At 37.8% G+C, this 20,714-nt stretch overlaps 1 protein-coding gene across 3 annotated transcripts in view; it reads left to right on the forward strand.

Annotated features, from left to right (window-relative positions):
* Positions 1-17,648, forward strand: part of LOC134541314 (gastrula zinc finger protein XlCGF17.1-like) — a 95,318-nt gene extending 77,670 nt beyond the window's left edge. For 2 of the 3 annotated variants that reach the window (XR_010076602.1, XM_063384716.1), the window contains one exon: positions 16,648-17,648. Coding sequence is in view for 2 of the 3 variants with exons in the window: in XM_063384716.1 (XP_063240786.1) it covers positions 16,648-17,495 (848 nt within the window). In the remaining variant the exon portion in view is untranslated. Of the gene's footprint in view, positions 1-390; positions 8,136-16,647 lie in introns of those variants that run through there. The other variant, XM_063384715.1, reaches the window with a different exon arrangement.
* The last annotated feature ends 3,066 nt before the right edge of the window (positions 17,649-20,714 follow it).

Here is a 20,714-nt window from a genome sequence, read left to right on the forward strand (position 1 = left end):
ATATAGGGGTTAATAAATATTACCAGGAGTAAGAAATTTTGAAGGGATATTTTATTTCTTAACCACGCAGCTTCAATTCCCGGGAAATCATATTTCTCAATTGTTTGAAATGATAAATCTTTATATTTATTCACTGCAATTAAACAATGTCCCCTCTTTCTTTAAGAGTGTATAGAGCATTTTTACATTCCTAAAGATATATTGGTCCGTGAAGATAAATTTTACACTTTTTTTTGAACATTTTTGGATTTTGTTCACAAACCTCATTTTTCTGCTTGTTTCTTCTGTCCCTTGATACACTAGTGTAAATTAATTGAAGTCATGGGGAAAAAAAATCATTTTTTAAATTTATTTTTCGTAGCATATAAAAAGTTTATGTTTCTGTTCTAGCGACAGCAGCTGTATGGAATGAACCACACAGCTGTGTGGGTTACCATGGCAACACTTCATCAGGATGCATGGGCCACAGATCCCAAGACTCACCAGACACCTGCATCTTAATCAAGCCAGAAGTGACTAACACTGAACCCATGAAATTATCAAGCTACTCAAACTGTCACCCTGAATCCAGAGAAAATTATTGTGTTAGCAATTGTATACCGACACAGCAGCGCACTATTACACACACAGGCCAAAAACGTTTCTTTTGTCAATTATGTTCTGCTAAGTTTAGCAAGTCTTCTAATCTCAAGCAGCACTCTCTAACACACACTGGAGAAAAACCTTTCTCTTGTACTGAATGTTCTGCTAAGTTTAGCAAGTCTTCTAATCTCAAGGAGCACTCTCTTACACACACTGGAGATAAACCTTTCTCTTGTACTGTATGTATTGCTAAGTTTAGGAAATCTAGTCATTTGAAGCATCACTCTCTTACACACACTGGAGAAAAACCTTTCACTTGTACTGTATGTTCCGCTAAGTTTAGGCGGACTAGTACTCTGAAGCAGCACTCTATTACACACACTGAAGAAAAACCTTTCACTTGTACTGTATGTTCCGCTAAGTTTAGGCGGGCTAGTACTCTGAAGCAGCACTCTCTTACACACACTGGAGAAAAATCTTTATGTTAATTATTATTATTTTTTGTATTTTATACATTAATGCCATGCATGTGCTCTCTCTGGTAAATATATTCAGTAAATCTTTAATAATACATATCTGAGGTGACAGATATTTTAACCACTTTGTAATATTGTGATATGTATTTACCATGCTTCCCCACATTATACTAAAATTATGTGCAATATTTTAGACACACTACTACAATCAGCATAAGAACATTCTTCTAATAAAAAATATAATTGGGCTACATAAAAGTCAACTCAAAGTTATTATAGTTTTGGTATGTTGCTACAACTTATATATTTATTATTTCACTGAGAATATTTTGGTAAAAAAAATTAACTATTTGTTTTTCTTTAATTTTTTTAAAACATAATTTGTATGAAGCTATACAACTGATCGTAAGCATTGATTGTTTCATTGTCAGTATTGCTGGAAAGTATAAATAGAAGGAAAACTCATAAACTCATTTAATATATAAGTACCTCTCTTCCTGTATTTTTTTCTTTCTTCAACATATAATTTCAATTTACATCAATAAACAAGGCATGTCCAAACTCATGACATTAAAAACCACAAAAGTTTAAACTTAAGTTAATTGAAATAATTAATTTTATTTGTTATGCAGTAGTCTCGCTTATCATGACCTCACTAGTCCAGACATCCGTTTAATCTGTACAAATCTAGAAATAAAAAATAAAGATGATAAAATATGTTGTGGCACTGGAAAAGAAGACAAAACAATTCTAAGATAAGAAAGGGTACGCTTTCCCTCAGTTGCCGGAATTCCTGCCACCAGTTTTCCGCTCATCGTCTGTATTCATTGGAGTGACTCACTCTATACATAGTTGCGAGTTGTTTTGTTTTGTTTCCTTTAGTCAATGATTCTTGTGCTGGTGAAAGTGCTTGTGACAGCTATTTTTATTGAGTGCGAGTGTCTTATTGTGTGCACTTATTAAGAGTGTCGCTGGTATCACTAGAGGAATAGGAAACCCTAACAAGGCAGGAAAGAACTGATGCGAGTGTGTCAGAAAATTAGGTGCCCAGAGGATTTCGTAAATACAACTTTTTATTAACAGAAATATTCTAACAAACAAATAGCTCATCTGATTCTCGAACTGACATTGATCGTTATGAAGCGGCACCCCTGAGTGGTGGTGTTGAATACTCGTCATTGGACGGCTATAACACAGAACACACAAAAATTAACAATCTGATAATTTATCAAAGCAACACCCTTAATCAAGTCGCCTGCCTCGGCTCTACCTACTCCGCATACATCGTCAATCACAAAAGTGGTTTGCCATAGATTTACTAGGTGACCTTTACATAAATATTATAAACCATTGAACAAATTCTCAAAGAAAATATACATACATATAAAAATTACCTAAAAGGGATATAATCAATAACAAGTACTGGCTGTGCTTCCATAATTAAAATTAACTGATTTGATATCCGTAGAAGTTGGCTTAAAGTTTTAATTATGTCCACAAAATGTCTCGCCGTCACCCAAATCACTCGTATTCCCCGTGGTTATTCTTACGCCCATCGTGACATGTGTACATACAGAAACTTGTCTTATGAACATGGTGGTACGTTTGCCTGAGTTCGTTACATAGGGAGTTCTCTGTCGACGTAAGTACAGTAGAATCTCGTTATAGCGAGCACGGTAATAGCGAGAACACGGCTATAACGATGTATTTTTTAGGAATTTACGGCGTGATCGCTTGAAGCGCGTTTTTGTTATTTGTCTGCTTTATCTCTACCCCTCTCGCTCGCCACTAGACATCTTGCCGTTGACGCGTCACATTCTTCAGCCGTGCAGTCGCCACCTAAGTGCGTGGCTTAAAAATAGAATCCCATCCTTTCTTTCTTTTATCAAACTTCCGTTAGTTATCTGTGCAGTGTGTAGACAAAGTTTGAGATTGGAACAGAAACAACGTAAGAAAGTATTTTTTACAAATTGGAAATATGTATGTTTTTGTTTTTATAATCACGTATTTTCACGTTTTTTGTTGTTGTTATCTTAAAAGAGATAATATTAAAAAGCCGCTCTAATGAGATTTAATTGTTTCTTGGTTAACAAAAACTATTAATTATCAAATATTGTTAATTGTTTATATTCTATTTATTATTATTTACGCGACGTCATACTGTACGCGTACGCAATACGACTGGATTCGTTGCTGCAACATAACATAGCATGTTATGCGATATCAGAAGTAATGAGTAACGTAACGATAGTAACAAGTACTAATTGTTATAGTAACGAATACATACGGGTACACATTTTTTCGTTACTTTTACACCTCTAGTAGGCACTACCGTATTTATTTCCGAATCGCTAGGACAGTTTTCTTGTAACTTTTGTTTCGGTCAGTTTTTGAGGTATCTGTCCGGGAAAGGGGTGGTGAAGGTTTGAGTTTAATCCCAAATTTATTTTCTGAAACAGTTGACAGGTTTCTTTAAATGAAAAAAGTATAGTTTTCCAGCGACTATTACGTTTGAGGCGTACGTGCGTTGCCGCAGCCGCACTCCTGCTTTTTTGTAAGGAATTAAATCGTCGCGCTACACTAGCACCACCTGTTAACAACATCCTGAACCAACATGGCCGCCAGCAGACAGCCCACGTCGACGATAGATAGCAGGACAACGCTGCGTCGGCCGCGGGCTGAGATGCTATACTTACGTGGCGTGGTAGGGTATTCTGGTTATTTTGACGCAATCGGTGATCGCATCCGTACTTATGGGGTATAGTTTTAAAGAGAATTCACACATCTGCTCACAGAACTTAAGATTTCGTTAATATAACCTGTTATTTTCCAATTATACAGGTTTAAACACAATTTTTATGCTATTTTTTGTTAATTTTTATTTTTTGGGGGCCAATATATGTCCAATTCGGTTATAGCGAGGATAAAACCCGGAACCGTGACACCTCGCTATAACGGGACTCTAGTGTATTTGCATTTACGTATTGTGTTCTGTTAATGTTTTCTGAAGATCCCTCTTGCTCGCCCTCCTGGAAGTTGCCTTGCACTCGCCTATTACGACTTCTAACTTGAGACTTGAATTCCGATTCTCCAGGGTTTTATGCTTGCAAAGCGACACTATCTTCCTTCACTTGTCTCTATCAATGTTTATGCCATGAAAAGGTCTCACCAAAATGAAGTCCGTCGGGGTCTCTAGGCAGCGGCGATTCCACGATGTTGACAGCGTAGGGCGGCGAGCGGTGTCCGAGCAGCGCGGCGGCCTGCCTCGGTGAAGTCCCAGTTGATCTGCTTTCTGTTGACTCGAAACATGGCCCTTTTATACTCGCTGAACTCCTTACCAGGCTAGAACGAATGGTCTCGAACGTTTGGGGCAACGATGGCCGTCTTCCGTTTCCGGTGAATCGGCGCGCAACCGATGACGCCCGACCACTTCCGATAAAGCCCTGTCATGTCTTGTGGCATGGTCGCTCCATGTGGTGAGAGCTGAATATTTCTGCCTGTTGTATGGGAAGGGTGGCCTGGCTGATCTTAGCGGAGATCCCTGCAAGGGGTAGGTGGGAACGGCCTGATTAGCTCGGGTACCTTCCCCCACCGAGGGATGCCCTCAAAATGGCTGGCTGTATCTTGTCGTGGGTCCTGATTGTTGTTCGGCCTGTCTTGTCAGCCCCTAAGTTCCTGCGTAAGTTGGGGTCGAAATGGTGCCGGGAAGAACGCCGTCGGAGGAGTCCGGGGTGTGCTACTGCGCCTCCTCTCGGCTGCAGAGCGATCTCGGGCCTTCTCGTAGACCCAGGGGGCCGGAGTCCGGGAATCGCCCTCTACGGGGATGTAGCGAGGGTAGGAGGGGGGGTAGAGCGCTGGTGTTCGCCCCGTTTGGGTGCGGTGCTGGACCCCTCCTCTGTTGGAGAATGGCATTCGTTGTTAGGAGCTTACCCTGGTGATGCTGACGGCCGCTGAGGTGAGGCGGCCGAGGGGCAGGCTGACCCCTCCTGATGCCACTCCTGGCTGTGTCAACCAGGCGACGAAGGTGCCCGGGTATCTCTCTCCCTGTAGAGAAGGCCAGTCCTAACATTCACTCCGCCACAACTCTGACTCTCGCTGAGGTCCGATGCAGTCGGCGCGGAAGCTCTCTACTAGACTCGGCACTGAAGGCGCGGTGAGAAGATTCGGCTCGGCACTAAAAGCGCGGTGAACGTGGCGAACTGCCTGTGGTTTCTCTGGGGCACCAACTGACCTCCTGGCCCAAGGGCCGGCCTTTTATACCCATCCTGAGGGCCGGGGCGTGACGTAGGAAGGGCTGGGGTTCCAGGAATCGCGGACACTTCCAGGAATTCCAGGCGGCCGTAGGGCTGTGCGCACAACGCCGGCCCGGTGGGAGAGGGGTAGGCGTGAGGAGGCGTGCGAGAGGGGGGGGGAGCTGCGCGCACATTCGCTAGCCGGTACTGAGAGGGGTGGCGGCCGCTGGGAGGTGAGGATGCGCGCGCACTCGTCTGGTTGCCATGGGCAAACGAGGACGCGGCGGTGGTTGGCAGCTATCTCGGCCGTCTGTGGCGGCCCGCACACCTGTTTAGGAAGGGAGGGGCTGACGGCTTCGAGATTACAGACGCGCGTGGCACGTCGCACGTCATCCCGACCACCAGCCCCTGCGCTCAGTGCTGCGCGGGCGGCATCCACAGACTGTTAGGGGCACTGTAGATTCTGAGTGTGTACGACGGTACACACGTTACAAGAGCAAGGTAATGGCTACCAAATGTAAGAAAGTGACTGTAGCAATGGAGAAACAACACCAAGCCTTATTTCGTATTGATGTTGGTGAAACGCTAACTATAATCGTGCAAGATTTAGGAGTGGGAAAACAAACTGTTTCTGATGGGAAAATATCTAAATGAAATTGAAGATTTTTATGTGAAAATGGTGAAAAACATTCTGGGTAACAGAAGAACATTTTAAATGCCAAGGCATGCCCCGAGCCTAATGTATTAATTGATTAAGACTGAATTACGTTAATAGATCTAGTTCAGTTCGGCGATGCAAATGGATGAAGTCCCCGGGATGCGTATGTGTTTTACCTCACCGTTGCCTGCTGCAGACTGGGATGGAAGGGCGCACTCCCACTGGCGACATGGCGTCGTCCGCTGAACCACAGGACCATTACACTGGTTTAGTTATATGCCACGGGGAAACAAGGAGGCCACTCTTATAATACTAACATAAAAAAATACATGCCGTCTAGTTACTTAGCTACATGTGAACATACAGTTATTACTAAACTAACTTATAAACAGTATCCAGGTTAGTTCGTTTCCGGTCCGCTATGCTGCCGTTGTTGTACCGAAGCACTGAGCTTAAAATGCCGTTATCCTGTAGTTCGTGGCGTGCTGTTTGAAAACACACAACTACATACTTCCTTATTTCCATGCCAGAAAGAAAGGGATGAAGCTTAAGGAAAGGAGTTTATTCTTGCCAGGCTTATGGGGCGAAGCCCCTATTGACGTCAGTTGTACCCTCCGAGCCTGGTTGTGGTTTGACGATGCTACTTTCTGTTGGCAAAGTGGGCGTGTCCGTTTATGTAGTGTCAATCACTCAGATCCTGACTTGTTATGTTGCAACAGCTAGGTGCCACGGATTCTTTGCGGGGTGTGAGGTTGTATCGGTACATCGTCCACCAAGTTTTGGGTGTCTCTTGCTCCGAGTCAGAATCCGAAAGTTCCTTGACAATCGCACGGAAAATCAAACCCTCTAGCCAGTAATGGAGTGGGCACAGTTGTTAGTCAGGTGATGACGGTCTCTCTTCCTCGTCGTTTGGCACCTGTATCAATGGAGACGTGCTGACGCTCCGACTGACGAGTTCCCCATCGACGTTGCCGCCAAGTACCTGTAAGGAAGTTTCCTCATCTAATACGGCCTGGATCATCCGTCTCTCCCGCCTCGTGTGCAATTCTTATGTTATCCTTGTGGTACTTGGCTGTGCGGCAGAGGACAGTTTTATTACGATCACAGTGGACCAGCTCATATCACAGACACGGAACAATCCACTTGGGAGCTAATTCTGCACAGAACTTGCAGGTTCCTGCTGAGAGCGACAGTAGACGTGCGAACAAGTTGTCAAGATGTTAACATAGCTGGTGGGTATTGTATTTACCAGTGTGCGATGCGACTGATATACTGCCTGTTTTTGTTGCTCTTGTAGCATTGCACAATGAGGATTTGTTTTTTATGTATATATTTATATGTGTGTGTGTGTGTATATATATATATATATGTGTGTGTATATATTGGGTCATAAGAATATTGATTAAAAATAACTTTGATATGAAGGATAATAATTTTTTAATATGTAGATAAGGATAGTGGTTAAGATATGTTAAGAATTGTTATTAATTACTTTGGTTAAATTTCATGGAAAGCCTTGAAATACTTATTTTCTTGAGATAATTATTAATTTGTGGGTTAGCTCCAGTTCATAATAATTTTGATATTTGATAGTTAATTTCAGTAATTGTTTTATTTAAAGCAGTGTAGACTATAATTTTACAGGACATAATTTTTAAACTAAAATTTCTAATACTAAATGAATTTCAACTTTGATTACTAAATTTTGAACATTGTATTTAAATTTGTTGGGTAATTTTAAATTCTATTGGATATTGCTAGTGGAATATTTCGAGAATAGTCTGGAAGGTACAGAAGGAGGAACGGACAGGCGCGACACCCTGGCACCAGAAAGTTATTTTTCACTTTGTAAATGCGTGTTTGGGATTTACGGGTCACGTGGACGCACAGCTGTAGCGACCGTCTGGTAGGTTCTCTAGAGGCTACCACTAGCCAGCCAATCAGGGCGAGCCCTGGTGTGGAGTGAGGCGCCCATCCGAATTTCCTTATATGGTGGGCGGTACCCACTAATGTTTCAGACGGAAATTATGGATTATTGAATGTAAATTTCCTAACATCTGTGGTGTTCGACCCAGAATGAATGAATTGAATAATGTGACTTAACCTTACTCGAATTAAAACTGAAAGTATTCGTTAGTGTAATTATTTTATCCGTGGTAAATAAAAGTATGTGGTATCGGTGATAAATGGCAGTGTATTATTTAAGTATCTCTGTATCGTTGACATAACATTCATATCACATATTTGATCCACAGGATTAATAACATCACACTATGGTATAATTAAAATTATTTGCTAATCTCCTATGATTGGAGTTCTTACAGGGGTTTTGTTCCTCATCAATCTAAGTGCAATGTCGTAATCAAATTGCAAAAATTAATATTTATGCAAAGATGTAAATCAATTACTTCAAGTTAAAATAAATTAATATTGTCTCTACTTTAAAGTTCAACTCCTGTTGAAAATTAATATGAACCAAAATAAATTATATATTTATTATGGGTGTGTTCCGTTTAGTGATCAGTCAGTGAGCGAACCTCTAGGTTTCAGTGAAAACCATACTACACCAGAGTAAGCGTCTTAATCAATAGTTTCTGACTTCAAAATGAACTCCAATCATGTACTACGTCTAAAACTATGTAATACTGGGATCCCGGTAAAATATCTGATAATTAAATTAACCAAGTTAACATGTATGAAGAATAGTTGTTACAATTTTTGTTTAAACTTTCAATGCTTTAAGTATCTTTGAAGAAATAAAGTTTATTTTTTAATGCGGATAGAACTCTTGAACGTAAACGATGAAAATTTCTACAGCGACGGGACGGGACTGGTACAAACCGACCTCGGTTTCAGCAAACCACATCCAGGAAAAGAGGCCATCCTCGGTGATCATCGCCCAGCGCGATCAGCGGGCAAGGACATCCATCACTCTAGGACCTGGTAGAAGTAGTCCTATGGGCACTCCTCTCGAACGGTCTCCTGGGGCTGGTATTCGGATTGGCTCACGGATCGTCCTTCTCTGGAATCTTCATCGTCGATTGGAAATGTTCCTTCACCTTCCTTCAGTTAGTCATGGTTTGGCAGGACTGTAGTACAGAAGTAGACTCAAGCTTCAACTCTTCATTGAATTTTTAGATTAGTCTTTAGCAGGTCAATTTGCGATTGTTCTTCAACATTACTTATTCATGGTACAATCTTTTATACATGTCGATAATGGATCAGCTCTCGTTGAAAGTATATGGTAATTCTTTGTAAATTATTTTATCTAAATCCAATTAATTCCTTACAAATATCTATAAATATTCTTCAATTTTCAGTAATTCAGCTTGACTTATTTTAAATGGTCATATTTCTCGTAGTAGCTATTCATAGAATCCAACTTAAAACGTCATTACGGCCGAAACTTCTAAAGAACCTTTTTTCTTTTGTCTTGTTAATAACCACCGCAATTCTCTCAATTTTGACAAAATGCAGAGAAAATAAAAAAACAAATAATTTTAAATTTATGATCAAAGATAAAATCATAATCATAGGCAAAGCACAAATACTATTCAAATCACACACAATTGCATAGAATAAACGAACCATAAATAAATTGATAACCATGTTAAAACGTGAATGAAATAAATAAACTGATTTCTATAAAGTATAGAAATTACCTTTATAGTAGTATAACACTCAACGATAAATATGTCTCACCATAAATCTTAATATGCCTCCTATCACATTTTGTATGACAAATATGACACAGTGTAACGGGAGATACGTGGTTATGTACTTTATCGTCAGGCGGCTGCTAACTTGCCCGCCCGGGCGTGACCTTCAACTCATGTCGCATATCTATCCAAACCATCCTATACTGACAGTGAAACCAATATAACTGTCCGGATGATTACATTTTAATTTTTCAAAGTTGAAGTGCTTTTTCAAAATTTTAGTGCTTACCTCCTTAGGCATAATTGTCGCACAATTTATAATAAGTGACAGCTGAGCGTTCATAGCCGACGGACGTGCGCGCGCGCTCCCCGGCTTTAATGTGTCATTATTTCTTCACTATCGTTAAGTTTCAGTTCCACTCATAATTGATTCATCGCTGCTTAATCTTTCTGACTTTCATGGGTTTTCATTACCCGATAATAATGATACGATCATTGAATTAGTTCCTGACACGGTTACTAAAATGTTCAGATCGCCTACTAAAAAAGTGATTTCTAATTCGCCGGGAATATCTGAAAAAGCAAGTGAAAGTTCATCGAAGCAAAAATCATCTAATGAAGCTTGGACGGTAAAACTTCTTGATCCCACCATGGAAGACTTAATCTCGGCCGTGAAATCCCTCAGTATGAAATTTGACGAGTTAAAAAGTGAGAATATGGTGTTAAAAACCCTTCTTATCGACTCTCGTAGTGAAACTGCTGAGATAAAAAATGAACTGCAACAGATCAAACAGATCTTATCTTCTAAGACTGATTCTGTTAATTCATACAGTCAAGTAGTTAAAAAAGTCTCCTCAAACAAGAAACCTGTTTGTGTCGAGTCATCCGGTTTATCTGGCAACAATGCGCGCACCAGTGACCCACTTACAACTCAGCGTGTCTCCAACGACGTCATCAGGAAAAACGGTAAACAGCTCGTCGACGAAGACGGCTTCACCGTAGTACAACATTCACGCAAGTCCACGAATAATGAAAACTCCGATAGAAAATCATCTAACACGGATCGTAAGAAAAATCCCTTGCAAATTGGCATCAGGAATGTTTCAACATTAAAAACAATTGTTAAACCTATTTACAAAAAAACAAAAGCTCTCTTTGTCACGCGTTTTGAGCCGTCTGTCACGGAACAAGAAGTCGTAGATTATATTTCCAACGAACTAAATCTCAAGCAAGTCAAAGTGGCCAAGCTCCGGACAAAGCATAATTCTTACGCCTCCTTCCATGTATCTGTTCTGGAAGAAGATTTTAGTAGAATTAATAATATTGTTTTTTGGCCCAGTGGCTGTTTAATCAGTCCTTTCTTTGGAAAACTGCATCAAGACCAAATTGTTAGTACTAATTCATCTCCTGAAGCTCTCGGTAATTCTACCCAATTACCTCCAAGTTCTTGCAGTTCATCGTCACCTTTTATGCCAGCAACTTTTATGCCAGGGCCTGGAGGAGTGCTTCCTACTCACTTCCCAGTGAATGCCCAATCTTAATGAATGGGAAATTGCATATCAGAATGTTAGAGGACTTAGAACAAAATCCGTTGAATTCTTTGATAATCTTATTAATACTCAGTATGACATAATCTGTCGAACAGAAACTTGGTTCAACGAAAGATGTATCAATGCTCATTATTTCACCGATAATTATTCTATTTTTAGAACTGATAGGGATCCGCTACTCTCATCAATGGAACGTGGTGGCGGAGTGTTGATTGCAGTGAATAAACATAAATTCCCTTCTTTTCAGCTAATTCAATTATATGACTATCGTGGAGTAGAAGCCGTATGGATTAATATTAAAATTGCTTTTAATAAGTACTTAACCTTGGGTAATATTTATCTTCCTCCAACTACATCACCTAATCTATTCACATTGTATTTTGAAGCTCTTGAACAAAAACTCGTTAATTCTCATGATAATGTGATTATCTTAGGTGACTTCAATGTACCTGGGATAGATTGGAAAGGTAATCACTATTTCAATATTGCTCGTGCACATGTCAGATCCAAGGCTCAGTGCCTACTTGATTTCATATCTAATTTGGATTTAATTCAGCACAACCTAATACAATCTTCCAATAACCTTCTAGATCTTTGTCTTTCTAATCTATCCCATTGTGTGGTTGAAAAAGCTGTTGAATCTCTGGTCAAAGAGGATATCTATCATCCTACCCTACTTATTAAACTACTTATTGAGGCGACCTCACACAATTTTACTCCAGATTCTATTTTCAGAAACTACAAAGCTGGCGATTACTTAAGCCTATATAACTCTCTAAAAACCCACAATTGGGATGAATATTATAACACCACTGATGTAGATGCTCTTGTAGATCAACTTACATCTTGTATCTGTGATAAAATCAATACTCACATTCCATTATCCACACTTAAGGCCTCTAAACATCCTTATTGGTTCTCTGGTGATTTAATTCATGCCTTAAAATCTAAAAAACACTTTCATAAACTCTATAAAAGAAACAATAATACTCACTATTACCTTCTTTTCTCTAAATATAGAGCACTAGTTAAAAATCTTATTAAGCGTGATAAAACTAATTGGAATCGTAGTATCAATAATAAGGTTAAGAATAACCCTAAAAAATTCTGGAGATATGTCAATGTTATGAAAAATGGTTATAGTAAATCTCATTCTCTTAATGTCAATGGTGATATCTGTAATGATCCAGGTATCCTATCTAATGTCTTTGCTAAGTACTTTGCTAGTGTATATGTACCATCCACCAACCATCCTCGTATCATTGATCCCGATATTATTCACGATTCAATTCCTGTATCATTCTTATCAGAAAGCCAGGTCTTATGGGGAATTAAAACATTAAAACCAACTATGTCTACTGGTCCTGACGGTATACCAAATTTCATTATTAAAGGCTGCTCTTTTATTCTAATGCCTCTATTGTTGCATCTATTTAATACAAGTCTAAAATCACAAGTATTTCCCACTAAATGGAAAATAGCTAAGGTTATTCCCATACATAAAAAGGGTAGTAAACTCAGTGTATTTAATTATAGGCCTATATCATTATTAAATGGCTTTACTAAAATCTTTGAAAAAATAATATTTAAACATATTAACTTCCCAATAAACAACAGATTAGCGCCTAATCAGCATGGCTTTAGAAATAGTATGACAACTTCTACTAATCTTCTCTCATTTATTAATCCTATATACAATAAAGTTACAACAAGGGGGCAGGTTGATGCATGTTATTTTGATCTGGCTAAAGCCTTTGATACTGTCAATCACTCCATTTTACTAGCTAAACTTTCTAATTTCGGTCTCTGTAATAAATAATAATTATATAACCTGGTTTACTAGTTACCTTAAAGATAGATGTTTCTTTGTTTCTTTAATAATAAAAACACTTCTACTTTATATCATGCTACTTCTGGTGTGCCTCAAGGGGGTACTTTATCTCCCTTATTATTCAATATTTATATCAATGATATTTTTAAAGTTCTTCATCATACTACTGGTTTTCTGTTTGCTGACGATCTTAAAATATCCAGAGAAATTTCCTCCTTAAATTACTGTCTGCTTCTTCAATCTGATATTACTGAAATTGATAATTGGTGTAAAATGAATTTAGTTTCACTTAACAAAGATAAAACAAAAATTATTTCTTTCACAAGGAAAATTCATCCAGTTAAATATGATTATTTTCTTGACAACTCAAAAATTTCCAAAGCTCTTAGTATAAAAGATCTTGGTGTTATTCTTGACTCCAAACTATTCTTTCATCAACATGTTAATTATTTAGTATCCTTTTCCCGTAGAACCTTATTTTTAATAAATTATATAACTTACTATGCATCTAATACTGATTCCATTCTTACTCTTTATTTGTCCTTAGTTAGAAGTAAACTCGAATATTGCTCAGTTATCTGGAACAGTATTAACACCACTGATAGTGACAAAATTGAATCCATACAAAATAAATTTTTCAAAATAATTAGTTCTAGACACCATCAATTACCCAAATTAGAATATCTTTCAAATCGTCGCATCCATCTGGATGCCCTGTTTGTGTTTAAGTGCTATAGTTCAAAAATTAATTGCTTATACTTACTTGATAACTCTGGTATTCGAGTCCCGCAGTTCAAAAGCCGCCTTCGATCCCTATTATGTTCCTTACACAATAATAATGATTTAATTTACAGACTTATCTCAAATTTCAATAAATATGAAAATTTTATTAAAAACTTTAAATTTTAATTTTTTATGATTACCCTAATATCTTGAGTAATTTTATAATCCTGTTTATTCTTCCCATTCTAGATCATTTAGTTAAGATTATCTCAGTTGCTGTTTTGTTTTGTTTGTTATTGTGTCGTCTTTTATTATCCTGTGTATGTTGTATTTATTCGCTTGTATGTGTCGTCTTTTATTATCCTGTTTATGTTGTATTTATTCGCTTGTATGTGTTGTGTTTTTATTACTTGTTCTGTGCACACCTCCAAAGCTTCGGCTGTTGGTGTGCATGTCACAAATCTAATAAATAAATAAATAAATAAATAAATAAATTAAAAAAAAAAAGTAGGGGTGCGATTTTTATGCGAAAAAAAAATGTTAGGTCATGTTATTCATATAAACCATAACCCATTCATGGAAAGTATGTTTATTTAAAAAGTAGAATAAAAAAAGCACGGCAAACAATTTAAATTAATAAGTTATGAAACAAAAACCTTTCTTCAACTTTAAATAGAAAAACAACTGTGACTCATGCGAGTCTGAACTAACGCATAACTATCGTTGTAGTACACACCACGAAATAGTACAGGCTATCAAATGTAGTAAACTCGGCACAAGACAGAGAGCGCGTGTTGCATGCAATCGGCGAGATATCAATATCAATATTCTACTACGTGTGCACACTCTATACGGGAAGCAACATAGCCAAACATGAATGATGCCAACTAGCGCAGGCTACATTTTTCTAAACTGTGCACTGTGCACCGTGGCAACACAGGCTTACAGATAAAAGTTATGAATAACGTTTAAAAAGCCTTTAAAAGAAAATTGTGCATGCCGTATTACTTCTAGTTTTGTCTCAAATACTTGAACACGATGCGTTTATGAGTGATCAAGCACGTACAGTTACCGGCAGCTGAATGGGCAGACGTTGCTTTTGTTTGTGTGAATTCCCTGCCACTGGCTAGACTGAGTTCACGGCCCGGTCTGTGGCCAGGCAACAACGGTACGGCTCAACGGCATATGCGCGGACATAAAAAAAAATTTGGTCCTTTACACTCCATAGCCGCAATTTAAATTGCCATAGCTGATGTTTATGCAACAGCCGATAGCGTAGACAGAACTGCACGCGCATCTCTTCCTCCCTTGTTTGGCTAACTGTATCCCACGGCCCTTGTGTTGTTTACAGAAGTTGAAACAGACTTCGTGGCGTCGTGCCCGATTTTTTTTTGCCTGCCGAGATTTCACTCTAACTGAAATTTACAGACATTCTATTGAAGACTGGGTCAGTATAATTCACATCGTGCTAAATGAATCCGCGGAATCTGAAGACGTGCTAAGTGAGGGATAGGTGTAATTGTTAGTGTTTCTGTCCTCTACCGTACAAAAATCCAACTAAACCTTTTCTTTAAGTCCTTACCACTAATCTGAAATAATTTTTAAGTTACTTAAATTATCTTATCAAAATTGTACATTAAAATAAACAAATTTAAAGATACGGTCGTAAATCTCTGTAAATGCTTATTATTAATGGGAACTCATATTGAAACAACAGAATGTGTACATAAATAATACTCTGTTAACCTAGGGCTTTAAAATTACCTTAAACTAAACTAAAATGACTTAAATTAACTTATCACATATTAAAAATAAAAAACTTCAAGCTTCTGGCTTAATATTAATATTAAACTCTTAATACTAAGTCACTGCAACTGTCGAATCCGACTAACAAAACATGTACTGACACGTAGCCTCCTACAAGTTACTGAAAATAAGCAAACTAGTATTCTTTTTACTAACTCATACTCTTTAAACCACACACTCTTGTCAACTATTTTCTGCCACAAGAAATTAATATATCCAATAACTTATTCTTTTAGTTAACTTCTAATCTTTTAAATCATGCACTCTTGTTAACTGTTTTCTGACACTTGCACCTACTAAATAAAATAACTTAATTTTCTTCAGTAAATAGCTACTCTAAAAATTTAACCTTAATAATCTCCATCTCTCTCCAGAAGTAGAACCTAGACTGTGTGAACCACCAAAATGTAGCCGGGTGGTTGAAATCAATTAGTAAACAAAATCCTTAAATGGTCAATAAATATGTTGACATTTCAAATGAGAATCGGATTTTTTATGCAACTTCACTTGAAAACATTCTAAATTTATCAATAAATATTCTAAATTTAGCTAACCAGTCTATACCAGGAACCTAGGAATCTCAGAGTAACACTAAGTTATGTTGGCAGGTGTCTAGTTTATAAAATCAAAAAGGACTAGATATGCTTTAGAAATTATATATGTGGTTAATTAATATTATTGGGAGTAAGAGAGTTCTTAGGGGATATTTTAATTCCAAACCACGCAGCTTCAATTCTCGATAAACCATATTTCTCAATTGTTTGAACAGACAAAAATTTGTGTTTATTCATTGCAATTAGAACGTCTCCTCTTTCTTTTAAAATGAATAAAACTTTCCTGGCATTTATAAAGATACAATATTGGTTTGTGAAGAAAAGTGCATTTTTCTTTTGTCATTGAACCATGTTTCCATGAGGCATGTAATATCATTGAATGCATAAAAATTAAAAAAAAAATGTAATTTGATTACCAGTCTCTGATATTTTGATAAGCAATTATCCACTCCTTGGTACTTTTGTCTCTTGATACACTAGTATAAAATAATTGAGGTCATGGAAATAAAAAAATTTTTATCAGTATTTTTTTGTTTTTATTTCTAAACATAGGAAATGTTAATGTTTCTGTTCTAGCCACAGCAGCTGCATGGAATGAACCACACAGATGTGTGGGTTACCATGGCAACACTTCATCAGGATGCATGGGCCACAGATCCCAAGACTCACCAGACACCTGCATCTTAATCAAGCCAGAAGTGACTAACACTGACCCCATGAAATTATCATGCCCCACAAACTGTCACCCTAAATCTGCAGATAATAATTGTGTTAACAATTGTCTACCAATACAGCAGCGCACTAATACACAAACATACCAAAAACCTATATTATGTCATGTATATTCTGCTAAGTTTCGAAAGTCTAGTAATTTGAAGCAGCACTCTCTTACACACACTGGAGAAAAACCGTTCTCTTGTTCAGTATGTTCTGCTAAGTTTAGCTATGCTACTTCTCTGAAGCGGCACTCTCTTACACACACTGGAGAAAAACCTTTTCCTTGTACTGTATGTACTGCTAGGTTTAGGCAAGCTGGTCATCTGAAGCAGCACTCTCTTACACACACTGGAGAAAAACCTTTCTCTTGTTCAGTATGTTCTGCTAAGTTTAGCCGTGCTAGCAGTCTGAAGCAGCACTCTCTTACACACACTGGAGAAAAACCTTTCTCTTGTTCTGTATGTACTGCTAAGTTTAGCCATGCTGGTCATCTGAAGCAGCACTCTCTTACACACACTGGAGAAAAACCTTTCTCTTGTACTGTATGTACTGCTAAGTTTAGCCAGGCTAGTAACTTGAAGCAGCACTCTCTTACACACACTGGAGAAAAACCTTTCACTTGTACTGTATGTACGGCTAAGTTTAGAAAGTCTAGTTCTCTGAAGCTGCATTCTCTTAGTCACACTGGAAAAAAACCTGTACGTTAATTATTATATTATTATTTTTTATTTTGGTATCCTAAACTTTAAGGTTCCTATCTACCTGCCTTTGAGGTTTCAAAAACATGTACATTGTTTTATGCATTTTCCAATAAAACTATTAGAGCAACAGCTCTTAAATTTTTTATCCGACAAGCAAAATGAAGTCTTTCTAGAAGCATATTTTTACATTTTCTAATTTCGTGATGTAATTTACTAAAATTAATTGCTCAAAACAAGCAATTTGATGCCTGAATTCCTGGTTACTTATCTCAAATTTGTGAAATATGAAACGATACAACTGAAGACGACATTGTTATGATCAAAATTATAGTATGGTCTCCGCTTTTAAATTTCAAAATATTCGTTTACGATAATAGGATATTTTGGTGTTCTTTGTGTCTGACTCGTGCTGCCAGGCGCGAGAGACACGTCAAGCTCGAGGTGAGGACTAGAAGGGAGGGGATGGCGTGGTCTGCAGGGCCTGGCGGCGCTGGAGGGGTGGTTCCGACCTTGAACATTGCCCCGAGAGATAACTGTAAGCTGATTCTTCCCTGCTCGCAGCAGCAACTTGTGTTTCCTGCCGTTGTATCCTGTACTTTGATGTTTGAGATACCTCAAACCGTTCCGCAAACGAGAATGTGGATGTTTGTAGAGGAAAACACTCCTAAATAATTATGTAATATTTGTCTAGTATTCCACTAAATTGCCATCCAACATAAAGTGAATATAAAGTATATAAACGCATGAGTTAATAGTGATTATATTAAATTGGTTAGAGAACTATAGCAGACATATTATTAGAAGTAAGTAAAGGCTCCGGTTATTACTGTAGAGGTGGGACGATACCACACTTTCATTACTCGATTCTGTATTGTTTTTTTCAGTTCGATACTTTCGATACTCCAGAGAAAAATATTTTCCCATTAAGTAACAATTATTACAAATAACATAAATTAGTTTTAAACTATATAAATTCCCTCTTTATTACAAAAATACAAACTGCAAACAACTTTAAAGACTTGAGTATAAAAATCAATATAAAAAATAGAAGCGAAATACAAACTATCTTCAAGAGAGTTAGCCCTTTATTTTCCAGTACACTTTTTTTTTACCGCGAACAAATGTAAATAAAGATAGCGCTCTCTGAAATAAAATTGCCGCAAACAATGATAGTTCGCGCTGGTGGCGCCAATTTACGTCACTATACGACCGCGGCAATTGAAAACATTCATAATATCAATACAAATCTCTGGTACTTGCCATACACGAGAGACGAGACACGTACTTACTCTATGATATTGACTGTTATTACTAGGCGTGTTATTGTTACTATTGCGACGGATTGCGAGTGGAGTCGATGTGAATTTTAAGTGCTCAATATTTCTACTTTTTTTTTTTTTTTTTTTTTCAAATTTCCTGTGAATTCAATGTCAGAAGTGTTACGTACGAAAAACGTAACATCTTGAAGTCGAAACAGAAACAACTTAACATTACTTTACCGTTTGTTTACTATTGGCAAGTTGCAGTAACGACTTTTTGTACGATGGCAACTCAAAACTTAATTCAATACAAATGAACAAGCATTCCGGTATCGAAAAAATGTATCGAACTTACAGTTTCGATACTCGATACTTTGCGATACCGTCAAGTATCGAAGGTATAGGTAGCCAAGTAAATATAGGCCTACATTTCACTACTATCATTCTGTAACAGTAGTGTAACATTTTTTGTTCTATATCCGTTTTTTCTTCTTATTGTGATCTAATAGTATAAGTTAACATACCTGAATATACACATGCGTCTATCTAAGTTTCAATTTGTCAGCATGGATATAGATGTGACGGCCAGAACACATGCATCCAAACGGATAAGTATTACCTCTGTATCAGTTTAAATAAAAAACCTAATTTTTGACAGTTCTAATTTAGCGCCAATATTATTTTGACAGCATATACTACTCTAAATCGGAATTAGTGAATATTCACTAATTCACAAAGATGGATGAAGCCGTTTCAACAATTTGAATCTGTGAAAATAATCACTATTAAGCCAGTGAATATTAACATATTTCGTTTAAAAGTGTCAATATATAACTTATTAATTAGTGAATATTCACCGATTGTTTCTGTTGTTTCTACATAATATTTGTAACTTATTGTGACTGAGTAAAATTTATGTGTATATTCACAAATTAACTTGTAGAATATTGGCACTCTTAAACATAATCTGTGGATATTTCCTGATTTAACAGTGTTTTATTCATGATTCAATTTGTTGATACTGCTTGGTTTATCGGTATGAATCTGTGGATATTCACTAATTCAGATTTACAGTCCGTGATTCGATAGCGTATGAACTATAACTTCAAAATTGAGCAGCTAGGCAAGGCAAGGCTGATATTTTCGTATTCAGTAACATGGTGAGAACTAGGAATACAGAGCTTCGTGGACATGCAGCGGTCACTCGCGTTTGGTAGGCCTTACACAACTTTGCCACTTTTGCATTATGTAAGCACAACGCTATCGACTGCAGAGCAGTATGACTAGCGGGCACTTACAACAGCCATCACTCTTATCGCTCTTATCACGCACACAATGCCATATATGTGCTTAATAGGTATGTTTTACCACTATATATTAAGGGTGCAAACTTTCAAACTGGTTTTCACGATGGGTGTCCAGCATTCCTATCATGGACTGGCGAGCTAAGATAATACATCCAGTACAGCGATTGAACGTTGTTAACGATGTACCAAATCGGTAGCGTAAATTTTATATTATAATATTTTATTATTCAATTGATTATTTTACGGATGATTTAATTACCGCGCCGAACGATAACCAGCAGGTCAGGTTTGGGTAAATCCCAATTGATATTTTTATCCCTACATTGTTATCGTTATTTTGTATGGCAGTCAGCCGCATCGACGGGCAGTCGAAGGGTACACACTGAACGGTCAACATTCACGAAGAAAAATCACCTAGACGCAGAAGCCTCGTGACATCCAGAACTCAACATGTCGTCTCAAGAATATCAAGACAGAACACTTACTTTTTCGGTGGACACCTTCACGTTCCGCAGGACTTCTATACCTCAGGGAGCCCCTTTCAGCGTTACTGAATTTGCGCGTTTCGACACTGCATATCGACAGTTTCTTGGGTCGATCCGAGAACTGGACTCGACTTTTCTTAACGGGCAGGCATGCCCCGTCCGCTACAGCTTCGA

The sequence above is a fragment of the Bacillus rossius genome, chromosome 18, assembly GCF_032445375.1.
Source record: "Bacillus rossius redtenbacheri isolate Brsri chromosome 18, Brsri_v3, whole genome shotgun sequence".
Taxonomy (NCBI): Eukaryota; Metazoa; Arthropoda; class Insecta; order Phasmatodea; family Bacillidae; genus Bacillus; species Bacillus rossius.